The sequence below is a fragment of the Oratosquilla oratoria genome, chromosome 32 (assembly GCF_046742065.1).
Source record: "Oratosquilla oratoria isolate Oo_2021 chromosome 32, ASM4674206v1, whole genome shotgun sequence".
NCBI classification, from domain to species: Eukaryota; Metazoa; Arthropoda; class Malacostraca; order Stomatopoda; family Squillidae; genus Oratosquilla; species Oratosquilla oratoria.
The window spans coordinates 12,165,788-12,184,869 of record NC_134808.1 but is presented as its reverse complement, the minus strand read 5'-3'; the positions used below and the strand labels follow the sequence as shown (position 1 = coordinate 12,184,869).

At 39.1% G+C, this 19,082-nt stretch overlaps 1 protein-coding gene across 6 annotated transcripts in view; it reads right to left on the bottom strand.

The window, feature by feature from the left end:
• Nucleotides 1-19,082, bottom strand: part of ClC-c (chloride channel protein 3) — a 350,410-nt gene that overhangs the window by 195,926 nt on the left and 135,402 nt on the right. For 5 of the 6 annotated variants that reach the window (XM_076213815.1, XM_076213817.1, XM_076213816.1 and 2 more), the window contains one exon: nucleotides 2,354-2,575. The exons of the other annotated variant lie outside the window; for it this stretch is intronic. In XM_076213815.1, the coding sequence (XP_076069930.1) occupies nucleotides 2,354-2,575 (222 nt within the window). The remainder of the gene's footprint in view (nucleotides 1-2,353; nucleotides 2,576-19,082) is intronic. 6 annotated transcript variants of the gene reach the window in all.

The following is a 19,082-nucleotide window of genomic DNA, read 5'->3' as shown; positions in this document are numbered from 1 at the left end:
TACGAGCATAGCTCCCTTCCCGTATAATACAACTAGGTAAATACATAATTGGGAAGAAGAAAAGGTAGAAAGATCCCATCATTGAAATAAATAAATGTAACACAAATAGAAATAAGGGACCAAATAGTAAACCTTGATGTCAGAAAATCACATGGCCTGGACGGAATTGCCAATTGGATACTAAAAGAATGTATAGATGAGCTAGAGAACAAGATATATAAAATAATAGATTGCTCACTCAAGGAAGGAAAGGTGCTACAAGATTGGAAAAATATAAATATTGTACCAATATATAACGGGGGAGATAAGGAAGATCCAACAAACTATGGTCGGTCTCCTTTACAAGCACAATAGCTAAAATATGTGGAAAAGTTATCAAAAGTAGACAGATTAAACATCTGGAAGAAAAAAAGATACTGAATCCAAAACAATTTGGCTTTAGACAAGGGAGATAAGGAAGATCCAACAAACTATGGTTGGTCTCCTTTACAAGCACAATAGCTAAAATATGTGGAAAAGTTAACAAAAGTAGACAGATTAAACATCTGGAAGAAAATAAGATACTAAATCCAAAACAATTTGGCTTTAGACAAGGAAAATCTTGTGCTACCAACTTGATTTGTTTTTATTCAAGGCTAATAGACATGATACAAGAAAAAGACAGATGGGCAGATTGTGCTATTCTAGATTTAAAAAAGGCATTTGATAAGGTACTACACAAAACACTAATAAGAAAACTTGAAACAACAGGTGTAGAAGGAAAATTAATGAAATGGATGGAAGATTTCTTGAACGGGAGAAAAATGAGGGTGGTAGTTAGAGACAAAAACTCGACCTGAGAAGAAATGATAAGTGGAGTCCCACAAGGTTCTGTATAAGCTCTGATAATATTTGTCATATATATAAATGACATGGATGAAGGTGTTGAATGTTATATGAACTTCTTTGCAGATGATGCAAAACTACTTAAGAAAATAAGTACAGAGAAAGACTGTGTATCACTTCAGAGATCTTGACAAAGTCTGGAAATGGACCCAAAAGTGGGAAGTGAACTTCAACATCAAGAAATACAGTATAATGGAGTTTGGAAAAAGTAAGAATAGAATATCAGGGCAATATAAGGTTGGTACAAAAGAAGTAAAAAAAAAATTAGCATGGGAAAGGACCTAGGAGTAATTATTAGCAAAGACATGTCACTAGACAAGCATATCAACAAAATAGTCAGAGAAACCTACAATTTATTAAGAACAATAAATGTGGCCTTTAACTACATGAATGAAGAAATGGTAAAGAAAATACTAGTCATGCTGATAAGACCAAGATTGGAGTATGCTGCGACACTTTGGATACCTAACACAAAAAAGAATATAAAGGAATTAGAAAGAATCCAAAGAGCAATGACAAAGATGGCACCAACACTTTCAAAACTGACATATGAACAAAGATTGTCCAAACTGGAACAAACAACCCTGGAACAAAGAAGAGAAAGAGGAGATCTACTGGCCATTTACAGAATCATGAAAGGTATGGAAGTCCTTGATACAGAAGATTTATTAAAGTGGGACAGAAGAAAAACAAGCGGGCATGAAAAGAAACTAAATAAGGATAATTATAGAAGAGATCTGAAAAAGAACAGTTTTCCACACAGAATGATAGATGTCTGGAACAAATTGGATGAAAAAATAGTATGTGCAAAAACCATACAAGAATTTAAGTACAAACTAGATGCTGAGAGATACAAAGATGGGTCACTACGAGCATAGCTCCCTTACCGTATAATAGAACTAGGTAAACATTCAAACTCCTCTCTTCCTTTCTTATGTATATCAGATGGAGTAATTTTTGTTTTATGGGAGCTGCACATGCATACACGGGTAGAAGTAGGGGGTGATCGGTAGGAGACCCAGTGTGTGTGTGTGTGTGCAGTGAGAGTACCCAGGCAGAAAGAGACAGTACAAGTCAGAGAGAAAGCTGGTCGTGTACTGCATGTAGGGGTTATTCTGTTGTTTGCCCTAAAGACACATAACCAGTATTGTGAATAATTTTGTTGGTGCAGCTGTTCTGTTGTTCAATACGTGATAAAAGGAAATATGTGAAGGCAGGGAGTAGGAATAGTGAAGAGGGAATTCTGGAATACTGTGATTGGTGCTGGAAATAAAGCCGAATGTCAATGTATGAGTTTCTTTTTATCAGTTGGGGGCTCTTCCTGGTCCTGAAGCCACAAGTTCTTTAAAAATATAATTATTTATATATATATATATATATATATATATATATATATATATATATATATATATATGCACAAACAAAACTTCTACAATTGATAAGAACAGTGAAATTACTCTTCACCAACCTGCTATTAATCCCACTAGGAATACACACAGCCAACCAGACCATGCATCATGACCACTGATAATCCAGTCTAATATACTATTTTTCTTCTTCTTGATAATATGCCTGTGCCTCATTCGATCTCGAGCAATATCTCTCTGCCAGTCAATGGTGTGAAAATCATCATATTGTCCAATTCCAGCAAAGTCTTGTTCTTCACTATCCATACCATTACTGCCGGAACCTGTTCATTATAAAACAAGATTAGTAATAAATGTAACAAAGTAACCTATTCAATTTCACATGTACTACAAATCAAAGTATACAGGCTTTTTTGATAATAATTATTTTTACCACATGAACAATGTAATAATGCTATTCCCTTGAATATGTCTTTTACCACTTCTTTGAGTATACTTTTTTTTCCTCTGTATTCTGTGGTGGTGGGAGGAAGGAATTCTGCCACCACTTTCCATGACCTCATAAAAAGCAACAAAGTGGGAAGGAGTGATGGGAATAGATATCCTGTTCTCTGTATACTTATCCTAAATCAAATCAAGGACTAAGAGGGTCTGGGAGATTCCCAACCAGACCCATAGAATTTAGGTCATTAAATGAATGTGGCTGTGGTAAATATGACATTAAAAGGGAAAAAATAGTATGTTTGTGAGACAGAAGATGGATGAATTAGCATTAAGTAAAACTAAGTTGAAAAGGAAGGGGTGATTTTGAGTTCAGAGGTAGAGTGGGGTGAGAGTTGTGAGTGAGGTTTTGAGGGAGGGATAGAGTAGTTCTACTGGTAAGTGATGAAATAGGAAAGCATGTGCTGGAGGGGAGTGAAGGATCTTCAAGGTTAATATGGGTGAAGGTGAAACTGAGATGGAAGATGTGGATTTCTGTAAGTGTATATGAATATAGAAGAAAGACAGGACTTTTGGATATATTCAAATGAGTACTTGGAGAGTTTTGTCAGGAATGTCACTGTAGTAGTGTTGGAATATCTCAATGCTAGAATAGGGGATGAGCCAGTAAATGGTGTAATAGTGAAGTTTAAAGTATTAGGTAAAAATTATAATGGAGTGTTGTTGTTTTCAGTGCAAAGTTTAATAATAATAACCATTGCAAGAATATTCCCAAAGAAAAAACTGCAAAAAGACAAATCACTGTAGAAGTGAAGTGTGAAATCATTGAGAAGCAAGAATGTGTGAGCATGGTTAACCTAGCATGCACATAAAATCAGATATCAACAATCTGCACTATCCTGAACAAGGGCAAGATTAAGGAGATAGGTGCTTCAAAGGGAGTGACAAGAATATCTATGCAACAGCCACATATTCTTGACGATTGTGAAAGGTTGCTTCTCATATGGATCAAACAAGAAGCAAATGCAAGGCGACACTATTAACCACTTCAATACGGGACTTAAATCTCGCGGGCAGCAGCCAATGCCAGCCGTACGACGTAACGAAATAATATTCGCATCATAAAATATAGTCGCCGCTTATATCGATCGTTCTCTCTTTCACCCGCGAATTTTGAAAACCACAGAGAATGGGATTAAGGGCACATTTGGGAAAATGTAAAAACACAGGGGCGACTACAATAAATATAATCAAGACGCCGATATGGCAGCGTCGCGAATCCACTTGCTCCTCATGACGCCTACGTGTGCGGCACCGTATGGAAGGGGTTAACAAGAGCATCATTTGTGAGAAGGCAAAAATAATTTTCATTGACCTTGTTAGAAAATGCCAGGAGCACCAACACAGAAGCAGCATTCATGGAAAGCCATGAGTGGTTTGAGTAGTTTAAAAGAAGAACCCGAATCCACAGCATGAGGCACAGTGAAGCAGCAAGCTCTGACATAAAGGCAGCTTAGAACTTCATCTGTGACTTAAGGAAGCTTGTGGATTCTGAGGGTTACCTGCTGCAGCAGGTTTTTAATTGTAATGAGATGAGTCTTTTCTGGAAGATGCCAAAGCAAACCTCTATAATAGTGGAGAAAGGCATTGCCCAGCTACAAGCCGATGAAAGACCGTCTCATACTACTGTTTTGTGCCAATGCAAGCAGCGATTTGAAAATAAGACCGCTGCTCATTTACCATTTAAAAAATCCACAAGCCTTCAAGAAGTGTAAAGTCCTCAAGAGCAGGCCAAGTGTAATGTGGAGGTACAATAGCAAGGCTTGGGTGACACGTGACCTTTTTACTGATTGGATCAATGAAGATGTTGGTCCTTCTGTGAAAAAATATTTGCTCAAAATGAATCTGCCACTTCATGTCTTGCTTGTTATGGACAACGGTCCTGCCCACCCTCCAGGTCTAGAAGATGATCTCCTCGATGAATTTCAATTCATCAAGTTCCAGTTCCTGCCTCCCAATGCCACTCCTTTACTCCAGCCCATGGACCAGCAGGTCATCTCAAACTTTATGAAGCTCTCCACTAAAACACTCTTTGAGCATTGTTTTGAGGCGACTGAAGAGTCCATTCTTGAGTTTTGAAAAGACCACTTCCACATTGCTGCCTGCCTCAAGATAATTGACAAAGCATGGGAGGAGGTCGCCAAGAGCTTATTTTGGCTTGGAAGAGGCTTTGGACAGACTGTTGTCAAACAAAACTTTGAGGGGTTTGAGCCAGTGCATGCAGAGCCTGTATTTGACGAGATTTTGTTTTTGGCCAAGACCGGCTGGAGGTAGATAACAACATCAACAAGCTTGTGGAAGAACACAGACAGGAGTTGACCACTGAAGAGCTTATGGAGTTGCATTCTGTTTCACAGCAAGAAGTTATGGAGATTTTGTTAGGGGAGGAGGTAAAAGACTCAGCAGAGCAACAACCTCCCAGTGCAATAAGCGAGATGCTTAAAGCATGGAAAACTGTTTCATTGTACACTGAGAAGTATCACCCTGATAAGGAACACTACAAATTTATTTGTATTAATTGCTATGTCACATTTTTGCCAAATTTTGAAGCACGTACATAAATAAATGTGAAGAAGGATTCTAAAGAAAGTGCCACTCGAGCCAATGTTTCTAAAAGATTTAAAGCTAGTGAGTCAGTCAAGACTAATATAGCAGCGAGTAAAAAGGAATCTCCTTTGGTGGAAGATTCTCCTCCTTCATCCCAATAACCCACTTGTCTCCATCTCCCTTGGACTAGGAGCTACCTTCTTTTCTTCATAAATTGCAATATTATTTATATTAATTTTTATTTTGTTTCACTATTTATTCTTTCCCAGGTTCATTTGCCATGCATTCAAATATTTTCATTTTATGTATTAATAAATCGAAAAACTATTCTAGATATCATTACAAATTATTTTTGAGAATTTTTTCTTAAGCATGGGATGCATTATCATATTTTGCATTGATTTCTATGGGAAAATTGTTTTGCTTAATAAGTGTTTTGCATTACAAGTAAGATTCAGGAATGAATTATACTTGTTAAGCAAGGTTTCACTGTACTTTTGCAAACCAACCTATGGGGTCATGTTCTTGGTTTATTCAAACATCTTCAGGTGGATAAGGAGAGTTATGATCAGGCTATGTCTCTTCTGAAAGCAGATTTTTATAGTTAAGACCAGTTAATTGACCTGATTCTTGATCAGCTGATCAACTCTCCCCCTCTCAGAGAATTAACCCAAGTTAAATGCATTTCTGACCTGTGATTTCAGCTGGTAGAGTAAGTAAAGTTCGGCCAAGAATTTCTTTATGATACAAGGGGAGGACTCGTTCTTAGTAAACTGGTACAATCCAAACTTCCTTAGAGAGTTGTGCAGAAAAGTGGGAAACTTTTATCTCAATTATTTATGTTTCCTAAAACAACAGTACCGAAATTTCCACCCTTCTTAACATCAATAATACAATATCTTCTACTGACAAAAGGTGCGACAAATCCTCCACTAACAAGTCAGGTTCAAATGTTCCTAGTTCTTTTAAATCCTACAAATCTTTCAAACCTACTCTGGTCCTACTTGCAAATTTTGTGAAGGTCTACATGCTTCTACTTACTGTAGAAAATACCCCACATTGGAAGCCAAATTAGCCAAACTTAAAAGTGAGCCACACTGTAATAAGTGTACCAAAACAGGTCACACTGCTTCACATTGTAGCTTTGAAAACTTCAGACCTTATAACTTTTGTGGAGACAAAAGTTACTTAGACTTACTCTTTAAAACTAAATTAAATGACACTCTGTCACTTGGTTTAGCTGAATGAGGTGATTCACCCAGATGACTATCCTGTAGAGGATCATCCTTGTTCTGTCCTAAATCCATCAATCCCATTGTTAATTTGTTAGTCAAAACTCCAGAGAGATCTTTGCAAGTTTCCTTTTTTATTTTATTTTGGTGCTCAGTTGAGCTTACTAGATTCAGATGTTGTCCTATCCTTGCAAAGTAGACATCCTCTTCTTATCAAACCACCTTGAGCTTTTTAGATGACTACAAAACTAGGACGAGGGAGTCAAAATAGGACGAGGGAGTCATATGAGACGTACAGGGAAAAGAAAAGAGAAGTAAAGAAAAGGGTAAAGGTTGCAAAGAGGAGAGCAGATGTAAAATGGGGTAAGAGTACGACAGAAAAATTTGAAAGTAATAAAAAGATGTTTTGGAAAGAAATTAAGAGAGGAAGAGGAGGCGAATCGAGTAGAGAAGAAAAGGTAAAAGGTGCAGATGGAGAGATGATAATGGAGGAGAAGGCAGTAAGGGGAAGATGGGCAGAATATTTTAGGGAGTTGCTTAATGTGAAGGAGGATAGGAAGGGAAAGATAGCTGCAGTGGGAAATGCGAAGAAAATGAGAGTGATGGGTGAGGAAAATGGAGGAGAAATAAGGAAGGATGAAGTGAAGGCAGCAGTTAAGATGATGAAAGCAGGTAAGGCACCTGGTATGGATGGATGCCATGCAGACTGTCTTAAAAAACGAGGTATAGTGATGGTGGACTGGCTGGTGAGGTTATTTAATGTTTGCTGGAGAGAAAGTAGAGTGCCAGAGGACTGGAGGAGTGCTTGTGTAGTTCCACTTTACAAGGGAAAGGGGGACAAGTGTGAATGTAGTAGTTTCAGAGGGATTAGCTTGTTAAGTGAAGTTGGGAAGGCTTATGGGAGGATCTTGATTGAGAGGATTAGGAGAGGAACAGAGGGAGTAATTGGTGAGGAACATTGTGTAGATCAGATTTTTGTGGTAAGACAAATATGTGAGAAAGCTATAGGAAAGGGGAAGGATGTTTTCAGGGCCTTTATGGATCTGGAAAAGGCTTACGACAGGGTAGACAGAAAGGCACTGTGGGAGGTTATGTGGATATACGGGATAGGAGGAAAGCTTCTCGGAGCTGTCAAGAGTTTTTATGGGAGTAGTAGAGCTTGTGTGAGGATTAGAAATGGAGAGAGTGAGTGGTTTGTGGTAAAGGTGGGACTTCGTCAGGGATGCGTTATGTCACCCTGGCTGTTCAACTTATACATGGATGGGGTGGTGCGAGAGGTAAATGCAAGGGTAGTGGGTCAGGGATTGGAGATGGTTAAGGAAAATGGAGAAAAGTGGGAGGTGAGCCAGCTGTTGTTTGTGGACGACACTGCGCTTGTGGCAGGATCGGAGGAGGGATTGAGGAAGTTGGTGACACAGTTTGGGAGAGTGTGCGATAGAAGAAAGCTGAAGATAAATGTGGGTAAAAGTAAGGTGATGAGATGTACAAGGGGTGAAAGTGGCAGTAATCTGGAAGCTGCACACGTAGGCGTCATGAGGAGCAAGTGGATTCGCGACGCTGCCATATCGGCGTCTTGATTATATTTATTGTAGTCGCCCCTGTGTTTTTACATTCTCCCAAATGCGCCCTGAATCCCATTCTCTGTGGTTTTCAAAATTCGCGGGTGAAAGAGAGAACGATCGATATAAGCGGCGACTATATTTTATGATGCGAATGTTATTTCGTTACGTCATACGGCTGGCATTGGCTGCTGCCCGCGAGATTTAAGTCCCGTACTGAAGTGGTTAAGGGAGAGCAACTGGAGGAAGAGGATAGTTTTAGATATTTGGGTGCAAATGTGGCAGGAAAAGATGGAGTGAAGGTAGAATGTAGATTGAGAGAAGCGAGTAAATGCCTTGGTGGTTTAAAAAGTGTAATGAGGAATAGACATTTGGGAATGGATGCTAAGAGGAGACTGTATGAAGGAGTGATTGTGCCAACAGCACTGTATGGAGCAGAAACATGGAACATAAGAGAGGAAGAGAGAAGGAACTTGAATGTGTTTGAGATGAGGTGTCTGAGAAGTATGATGGGGGTTACTAGGCTTGATAGAGTGAGAAATGAGGAGGTGAGGAGGAGAACAGGGGTGGAAAGGGAGCTGGGAGATAGGGTTGATGAAAGAGTATTAGGATGGTTTGGACACATGGAAAGAATGAGTGAAGAAAGACTAGTAAAGGAGGTATGGAAGGCAGATGTGGAGGGAGTGAACATGAGGGGATGTCCTAGGATGAGATGGATGGATGGGGTGAAGGGGGCTTTGGGGAAGAGGGGAATGTCTGTTGAGGAAGGACGGGAGAGGACAGAAGACGGGTGAATGGAGAATGGTTGTATATGGAAAATGTTGTGATGAATGAGGTGGAATGGACGGGGGAATGGGGGGTGAGTGTGTGTGAGCAAAAATTTTGACGCAGCCCAAAGGGATTTCTCCCCGTCCTCTCCTTTATATGGGGGGACGGAGAGTGGGGGTTGCCGATTTAATGAGGCGGCCTTGCTGTGGATGTGCTGTGTCCTGCGACACTGCTTCTGACCCAGGGCAGTGTACAGGGTGCAGGGATGACCCGTCATCTAGGAGGTGCTAAGATGGGAGGGAGGGTGGAGGGGTGTGGAGTGTATTCAGGGATGGAATGGGTGGGAATGATTTTATGCCTTTTCCTTTTTGGCTACCTCCCTGGTAAGGGGGGAAAAGCCTTGGTATATGTATGTATGTACAAAGCTATTGATGGTTCTCTTTTTGATTGTCAGTTGGTTTTCCCAAATGATTTAGTTCTAAAGGCCACCTTCTTCACCTTTGACAAATTAAAATCCTCTATTTATGTGGAAAAACTAAAGCAGACTGTTCAGATTTTGAAAGAAAAATTGCCACTCAGTCCTTCCTTCCCCCATCTGCACTCTGACCACATTCATGTTCCAGATATCATTGGGTGTGATCTGATTGATCTCTTTTCTGTGTTGGAACTAGACTAGTGCACTGCAGTGCTAAAAAGGTGTTAAGATTGGCAAATGGTTTCATTCTTACTGGATCTCCTGATAACCTGCTGTCCTCAGGACAAAGTCTTTCAGATAAAACATACTTAGCAAAACTGTAATCCTCACTACTCTCAAAAACCTTTAGTGTAGGACCTGGCATAAATGGTAAAGTGATGGGTGAGGAAAAAGCATGTAATTTCTGGTCCTAGAGATAATGAAGAAACCCGGTGTTTATACATTGGTAAAGCTAACTCCTCTCCTCTTGAAATGTTCAACAACCATACTCCATATGATATTGCTCAACTTTCCTCTTTGGAAATAGCGATTTCCAGAAAGCCCTGTATGGCTACTGGTCATGTTAGTGTCTATGCCAATGCAAGTCCTCTCAATGGATATTCATCACTGAATGAGAAAGCAATAAAATAAATCTAATTCCTTTCAAAGGGCCACAAAATTTGCTCACACTTCTAATCCATCATATTTTAGTCCATTTAATGACTTACTTGAAAGTTTTATTGTAGAACATGGATTATAGAATATGTTCTCTTTGGAAAGTATAGGGATTAAAGAGGATCATAGTACTTATGATCAACAGATAGCTAAGTTTTCTGAATCTATTGAGCTACAGGATACTAAATATTATGTTTATTAACAATGAAAATCAGAAATCATTAAAAAGATCCCTTCAAATTGTCACCTTGCTAGGCATCTTTCAGTTAAGATTACTATAAGTGATCAAACCAAAGGTCTATATGAAAATTACATGCAAGTATTTCAAGAACAATTAGACCTGAATATTTTGAGAAGATTCCTGAGGGCAATAGTCATAATAAGCATATATGGATCCCACAATATCCCATTGTTAAGGAAGATCCTTTGGCCACATCCAAGGTATGACCAGTTTTCAACCATTTCTTGAAAGTTGGAGGACAGCCTTCTCTGAATGAAGAAGTGTATCCGGTATAGACCTTATGTCTAGTTTGGTGGCACTTCTTAATTATTTCTGCTCATACCATCTTTAGTGATATCAAAAAAGCTTTCCTCCAGATAAGACTAAAATTGGAGGACAAAATTAGTTTTTCTTTCCTCTTGTACGACCAAGGCAAATTCATAGCTGATATACTACAATAATTTTTGTTTTTATTACTGGTCCCTTAATCTTGAACTACATTATTAAATTCCATCTTCAACACATTACCAATAATCTGATTCGGACCACTTTTAATAAAAAGTTTTATGCAGATGTTTCTTCTTTAACTGTAATCTAAAGTCAGAAGCCAATGCCATGTACCATGGGGCCAAGGGTGCACTGGTTCAGGGAGGCCTAGAGTTGCGCAAGCGGCAGTCTAATTATCCTGCTGGTAGGAAACAGTGTGAAAAGGACAAGTCTTATGTTACTGAAGCCAAAGTTTTTGGTTATACTATGACACTATTTCTGATAACATACAAATTAAAACTAAATCTCTTGACCCTTCTGCAAACACTAAAAGAAAAAAATAATTTAGGTGTATCCCACACTTTTTACCCAGTTGTCTTCATCAATCCCTTTTTAGTAAATTGGTGATATTGCGAGAATGAAATGCGCTAAAGCTTCAGTGGGATGAGAATGTAGATGATAAGGTAGTTTAAAAATGGATATCTATCTATGAAGATTTTGATCATCTACAGAATGCCAATTTTCAACGCATGACATCTAAAAATTCAGATCCAGTAGATTTTGTTTCTATGATGCTAGTAAAAGAGCTTATGGATTTGTTTGTTTTACAGAACATAATCTAGATCTTAATCTAATTTTTTCAAAATTAAAGTGGCTCCTCTAGTTGAAAAAACTGTGCCTAACTAAGTATTGTTGGCTATGTATTTGGCTGTTATATATCTTAAGTCTTATTTAAGTGAACTGCACTCTTCTGAAATCAAGTTTAGAAATATTCACCTCTTCCCTGATAATCAAGCAGCATTGTCTTGTATCTTAAAAGGTACATACATATACCAAGGCTTTTTCCCCCTTACAAGGGGGGTAGCCAATAAGGAAAAGGCATAAAATCATTCCCACCCATTCCATCCCTGAATACACTCCACACCCCTCCACCCTCCCTCTTATCTTAGCACCTCCTGGATAACAGGTCATCCCTGCACCTTGTCCACTGCTCTGGGTCAGAAGCAGTGTCGCAAGACACAGCACATCCACAGCAAGGCTGCTTCATTAAATCGGCGACCCCCCCCCCTCTCCGTCCCCCCATTGCATAAAAGGAGAAGACGGGGAGAAATCCCTTCGGGCTGCGTCAAATTTTGCTCACACATACTACCTCACCCCCCATCCCCACGCCCATTCCACCTCATGCATCACATCATCATCCATATACAACCATTCTCCATTCACCCGTCTTCTGTCCTCTCCCGTCCTTCCTCAACAGACATTCCTCTCTTCCCAAAAGCCCCCTTCACCCCATCCATCCATCTCATCCTAGGACGTCCCCTCATGTTTACTCCCTCCACATCTGCCTTCCATACCTCTTTTACTAGTCTTTCTTCACTCATTCTTTCCATGTGTCCAAACCATCCTAATATTCTTTCATCAACCCTATCTCCCAGCTCCCTTTCCACCCCAGCTCTCCTCCTCACCTCCTCATTTCTCATTCCATCCAGCCTAGTAAGTTAGTAACCCCCATCATACTTCTCAGACACCTCATCTCAAACACATTCAAACTCCTTCTCTCTTCCTCTCTTATGTTCCATGTTTCTGCTCCATACAGTGCTGTTGGCACAATCACTCCTTCATACAGTCTCCTCTTAGCATCCATTCCCAAATGTCTATTCCTCATTACACTCTTTAATCCACCAAGGCATTTACTTGCTTCTCTCAATCTACATTCTACCTCCACCTTCACTCCACCTTTTCCTGCCACATTAGCACCCAAGTATCTAAAACTATCCACTTCCTCCAGTCGCTCTCCCTTAACCCCTTCCATACGGAGCCACATACATAGGCTGCATGAGGAGCAAGTGGATACGTGAGGCTGCCATATCGGCATCATGATTATATTTATTGTAGTTGCCCCTGCATAATGACATACTCTCTAAACTGTCTTCATCACATTTTCTATGGTTATCAAAATTCACGGGTGAAAGAGAGAACGATCGATATAAGCAGTGACTATATTTTATGATGTGAGTATTATCACGACATATTGTACGTCTGGCAGCTAATGCTGCCCGCGAGATTTTTGCCCATACTGAAGAGGTTAATGCTCACTTCCAGTCTACTGTCACTTTCATCCCTTGTACATCTCATCACCTTACTTTTATCCACATTTATCTTTAGCTTTCTTCTATCACATACTCTCCCAAACTCTGTCACCAACTTCCTCAATCCCTCCTCCGATCCTGCCTCAAGTGCAGTGTCGTCCGCAAACAACAGCTGGCTCACCTCCCACTTTTCTCCATTTTCTTTAACCATCTCCAATCCCTGACCCACTACCCTTGCATTTACCTCTCGCACTACCCCATCCATGTATAAGTTGAACAGCCAGGGTGACAAAACGCATCCTTGACGAAGTCCCACCTTTACCTCGAACCACTCACTCTCTCCATTTCTAATCGTCACACAAGCTCTACTACTCTCATAAAAACTCCTGACAGCTCCTAGAAGCTTTCCTCTTATCCCGTATATCTGCATAACCTCCCATAGTGCCTTTCTGTCTACCCTATCGTAAGCCTTTTCCAGATCCATAAAAGTCCAAAAAACATCTTTCCCCTTTTTTTACAAAGATTACAAAGGCGGAGCATGCCGACAGGAGAACTTTTGGTCCATATCTAGGTCGGATGCAAAAAAAAATCATAATGATAAAATAAATAAAAAATTAATAATGTAAATAACAAATAAAATACATAAATAAATGCATAGGTATAGTTAAATAATAAACAAACAGGTAAATAGTAAATAATAAATTGACATATAATAATAAATGAAAATCAAACAGACAAATTATAACAAAACAAAAACAAATAATATGAAATAGATTATAATCATTACAGTATCTTGCTTAGGTGTTTATCTAAATGATTCTTAAAGCTTCGAACTGAACCATTGCACTACCTGTGCAGGAAGTTTATTCCATTCATTAACTACACAGTTGGCAAAGTTGTTTCTACCTACTTCCAAATTGAATCTATTTCCGGACAGTTTGAGACCATTGTTTCTTGTTTGATTCTCATTCAATGTGAAAATTTTGTCACTTCCCTTTAGAATCTTAAAGACCTGTATCAAATCACCACTGAGTCTATGCTTTTTTAGGGAAAACAGATTCATATGTTTTAGTCGATTTTTGTATGATTTATTTTTTATATTTGGAATCAGTTTTGTGACTCGCCGTTGTACTTATTCCAGTCTGTCAATGTCTTTAATGAGATTCGGTGACCATATGGAAACAGCATATTCCAAATGTGGACGAACTAACGATTTATATAGCTTGTTAATGAGTGATGGACTTTTGAAATCAAAAGATTGTGCAATCAGTCCTAGAATCTTATTTGCTTTCTCAGAGGCTGAAATACAGTGCTTGAATGATTTGAGGTCATTACTGATAATTACGCCGAGATCTTTTTCACTATCTACTTTTGTTAACGAATTTCCAAATAACTTGTAATCGTACTTACTGTTATTTTTACCTATGTGCATTACCTTGCATTTACTTGTGTTAAATTTCATTAGCCACTTTTCAGATCAATGTTGTAATTTATCTAAATCTTCTTGAATATCTAATTGGTTTAAGTGATCATTTGCCATTCCGTACAGTTTTGTATCATCAGCAAATTTGGAAACAGTAGATTTTAGTCCATGGTCTATCATTTATATATACTATGAATAGAAGTGGCCCAAGAACGGAACCCTGAGGAACTTCACTTGTAACATTTTTCCATCTAGAAGTTTCTCCATTTAAAACAACTCTCTGTTTTCGACCATTCAACCAATTACTAGTCCAACCTAATAGGCTACCACTTATTCCGTGTAAAGCTAATTTAGTAAGTAGTCTTTCGTGTGGGATGGTATCAAAAGCTTTTGCAAAGTCTAGATATATTAAATCTATATTGTTTCTTTTGTCATAATTGGAGATAACTGTGTTGTAGAATTCGAGTAAGTTAGTCATGCAAGAACATTTCCGTCTGAAACCATGCTGGCTATCATTTATCAAACGGTTATTTTCTAAATGATGTTTGATAGCATCTCTGATGATAGTTTCCATGATTTTTCCTACGATTGAAGTCAAACTAAACTTTCCTATAACTTTCTCACATATTTGTCTTACCAAAAAGATCTGATCTACACAACCTCTACCCGTCCTAAACTCACACTGTTCCTCTCCTAATCCTCTCAATCAAGATCCTCCCATAAGCCTTCCCAACTACACTTAACAAGCTTATCCCTCTGAAACTACTACATTCACACTTGTCCCCTTTTCCCTTGTAAAGAGGAACTATACAGGCACTCCTCCAGTCCTCCGGCACTCTACCCTCTCTCCAGCAAACATTAAATAACCTCACCAGCCAGTCCACCATCACTGTATCTCCTTTTTTTTTTAGACATTCTGCATGTCATCCATCCAGGCCAGGTGCCTTACCTGCTTTCATGATCTTAACAACTGCCTTCACTTCATCCTTCCTTATTTCTCCTCCATTTTCCTCACTCATCACTCTCATTTTCTTAGCATTTCCCACTGCAGCTATTTTTCCCTTCCTATCCTCCTTCACATTTAGCAACTCCCTAAAATATTCTGCCCATCTTCCCCTTACTGCCTTCTCTTCCATTATCATCTCTCCATCTGCACCTTTTACCTTTTCTTCTCTACTTGATTCGCCTCCTCTTCCTCTCTTAATTTCTTTCCAAAACATCTTTTTATTACTTTCAAAATTTTCTGCCATACTCTTACCCCATTTCACATCTGCTCTCCTATTTGCCTCCTTTACCTTGTGCTTTACTTTTCTTTTCTTTGTACCTCTCATATGACTCCCTCGTCCTATTTTGTAACCAATCTGTGAAAGCTCGCTTCTTCTCTTCTACAACCTTCTCTGTTTCCTCATCCCACCATTCACTACCCTTCCTTTTATTTCCTCCTGTCCTTCTTGTTCCACACACCATCCTTGCACACTTTGTGACTCTCTCCTTGAACCATCCCCATTCCTCCTCCACACCCAGCTCTACTCTATCCTTCACTCCCTCCCACTCCTCCTTCAGCTTCTTTTTGTACTCCTTCTCCTTTTCCTTTTCATTCAAAGAGTTCACTCTAAGAACCTCCCTACCTTTTGTCCCTTTCCTCTTTCTCCATCGATCCTCCACTCTCAACTTACCTTCCACCAAAAAATGATCTGATATTCCCCCACCCTCTCCCCTTAGCACATGTACATCCTTAACTCTTCCTATCATAATCCTATTTACCACTACATAATCCACTAACGCTCTATCTACCACCCTTCCATCCACCACCCTCTCCTATGTGTACTTATGCTTGATTTTCTTCCGAAACACTGTATTTGCTATCATCAACTCTCTTTCTAGACACATTTCCACCATCAACTCCCCACTACGATTCTTTCCTGGAACTCCACACTTCCCAACCACTCCATCAATTGGACCATTTCCTACCCTAGCATTAAGGTCTCCCAGTACTATTACATTGACATTTCTCTCTAAATCCTCTATGCACTCATTTAAATCTATGCAAAAGGCCTCCCTTTCTTTTACACTCTTCTCACTGCCAGACCCATATACACTTACAAAGACCCACATCTCTTTTCCCAGTTTCACCTTCATCCACATTATCCTTGAGGAAACCTCCTTCCATTCCACTACACGTTTACCTATCTCTTCACTTACTAGAATAGCCACTCCTTCCCTCCCTCGCCCTCTCTTCACTCCTGATAACCTCCCACTTACACTCCCAAACTTACACTCACCCTTTCCTTTCAACTTAGTTTCACTAAAAGCCAACACATCCATCTTTCTTCTCACAAACATACTACCTATCTCTTCCCTTTTACTCTCATCTGTACCACATCCATGCACATTAAAAGACCCAAACCTTAGGGTGCTGGTCCGAAAACTCCCAGAACCTCTTATGCCTTTACTTTTTCTTTTAGGAATGTCCCCTGTGGGGCTACAAGGAGAAGGATGCCTAGTCCCAATCCCTGTCCCTTTCTTCTCGCCTCTTACGATCCAAGTGGAAATACTTGGTGGCAGTATTCTTTTCCCCCACCACAGAAAAATGGTATAGGACAGCAACAAGGGGTTGGGGGACAGCACAATGGAGGGACAGTCGTAGTATAAAAGTGTCATCATTTCTCTATGAACAGAGTTTTCCTCTATCATAGACAAAATTATATGCAGCTCTGGTCCATAGGGGCACCCCATTTCGACCCTAAAGTATCAACTGCATGCTACTTTGCCACAATAACAAGCAGCCAAGGTAGTGCATTAAAAAAGAATATTGATAAGTATTTTTGACAAGTGATTTGGATGATGGAGAACATAAACACGGGAAGACATGGAACCCTAAACACTAACGTTTCATTTGCGTAGAACTTCTTCAGAGAAGTTCTACGAGAACAAAATGTTACAGTGTTTAGGGTAACATCAGTAATAGACTCAAGAATATGAAAACTACTTTAGAACACTTTGCGGAAAAGGGTATCACTCTCATCACAACAGAGCTGATATCTTTACCAGACCTTCTAAATCTAAGGAGTCCTTGGAAAGATTAGAGGATTGGACTTATGGTCCCAGGATTAGAGTCCAGGAAAAAATGGCCTCTAGGGTGGACAGCAACCCTTGATGATAGATATATCTATATACTCCTCCTTAACAAAAGCTTTGGCTTTCTCTCACATTGTCTTTCAAGCTGTTAATAAATTTCAAGAGAAAAACTTGGATTTTTCAGAAGTGCAAGGCTTACATCCTTCTTATAAAGCTGTCACAGCAATCCTACTTTGAACAGGACTGAATTTCCTCATGTCATCTGATTAGAATCTCCCCATTCCCAAATTATGCAAAATCTGAATTTTTTCCTTGACGATAAAATGTTTGCCTGCCAGTTATAGTGTAGTAAATCCCATCTTAATTTATAAAAATAGTACAGTGGCCAGACTTATAATACTTGATGCTCATGTGAAATCAAAATACCTAGGTACTGGTAGTACAGTAAACTACACCAAAAGCATTGGTTGGATTTAAAAAATTACATGAACCATCTTGTGAACTTGAAGGTGTGTGCAGTTTGTTGTATCCTAAATTCAAGGGCTTTCGAAAAACCCAATACTCCTTGAGATACTCTTCTGATGACAATTCCCTGAACATGATTATTTCTAACCACCTTGTTAATTCAGGTACTAATTTTCCTTCTGTTATTTTCTTGGAAAAGACTGAATGCACCTGGGATCATGTGAACAAGAGTACAGAGAATCCTCAGTAACATTTCTTGATGCTTGGGATAAAATTGTCTCTAAATTTCAGAGGCTGTGGTTTGAACAATACCATCTATCCCTGCAGGAAAACCGCAAAAATTCCTTTGATAAAACAGGAAAGTTAATACCTTTTTGCAGAGAGGTGCTATTGTACTGCACAAGCATCCCACAAAATCGAGCCTTACATGAGTCTGGCTAAAGTTACTAAACTCCTTCATAGTCTGGGTGATAACAGAGTAAGAAATGTTTAAAAAAAAAAAAAAAAAATCTGATGGCTCTGAGACAGTTGCATCCATTGCCAATTTGTATACCTTGGAGTTGGAGTCGAACTAAGCAAGCAGAGGTTGTGAAGTTCAGCTTACTTAACCAGAAGCAGGACGAACTCCCAGTTCACAAAACTAGTTCTAGTGAACTGGCTGATATGCCAGATAAGAGGCAATCTGTTTATGATTCGAAGAGTGATCACTCTTTAACCCTCTCAAAACTTTGAGTACCTTCATCCTAAGAGGAAAGCAGCTCAGAAATGTGATAAGAAATTGAAGCAATGGACCAGATTTGATCTCAAATAATTTATTGTTTTATAAATGTGAATATCCCCTTGTTGGGGACTGTTTTATAATTGTTTAAGTATTTTGATAGTAATAATTAATTCTGAACTACGAGTTCTCTTTCTCCTACCAAGAATTTAAAGTTTCAGATCCGATTTGCACCAAAACTTAAACAATTAAGTTATTGATTCAATAATACTTAAAATCCGCCTTTATTAATAATTACCGTATTTTCTGGCTTAAAATGCGCATCGGGTTATAATGCGCACCCATGCACTTTGTTATCTCAGTACACAGATAGCGCGCACTGACGTATAACGCACATGCCCGATCACATTTGTCTATAGCGCAGTTTTACCTCGGTATTTATATCATGTGAACGAGGTTACATGGAGAAGTATTTTTCATTGGCTAGAGCCACCTCTGGGAAATCTGTTGATTTGTCACTAAATTAAGTGTCAGTTTAGGCATCAATCAGGACACAACTAAGAAAAAGTCAGAACTACATGTACCGGTATATGACTAGTGTTGTGCGTTGGTCC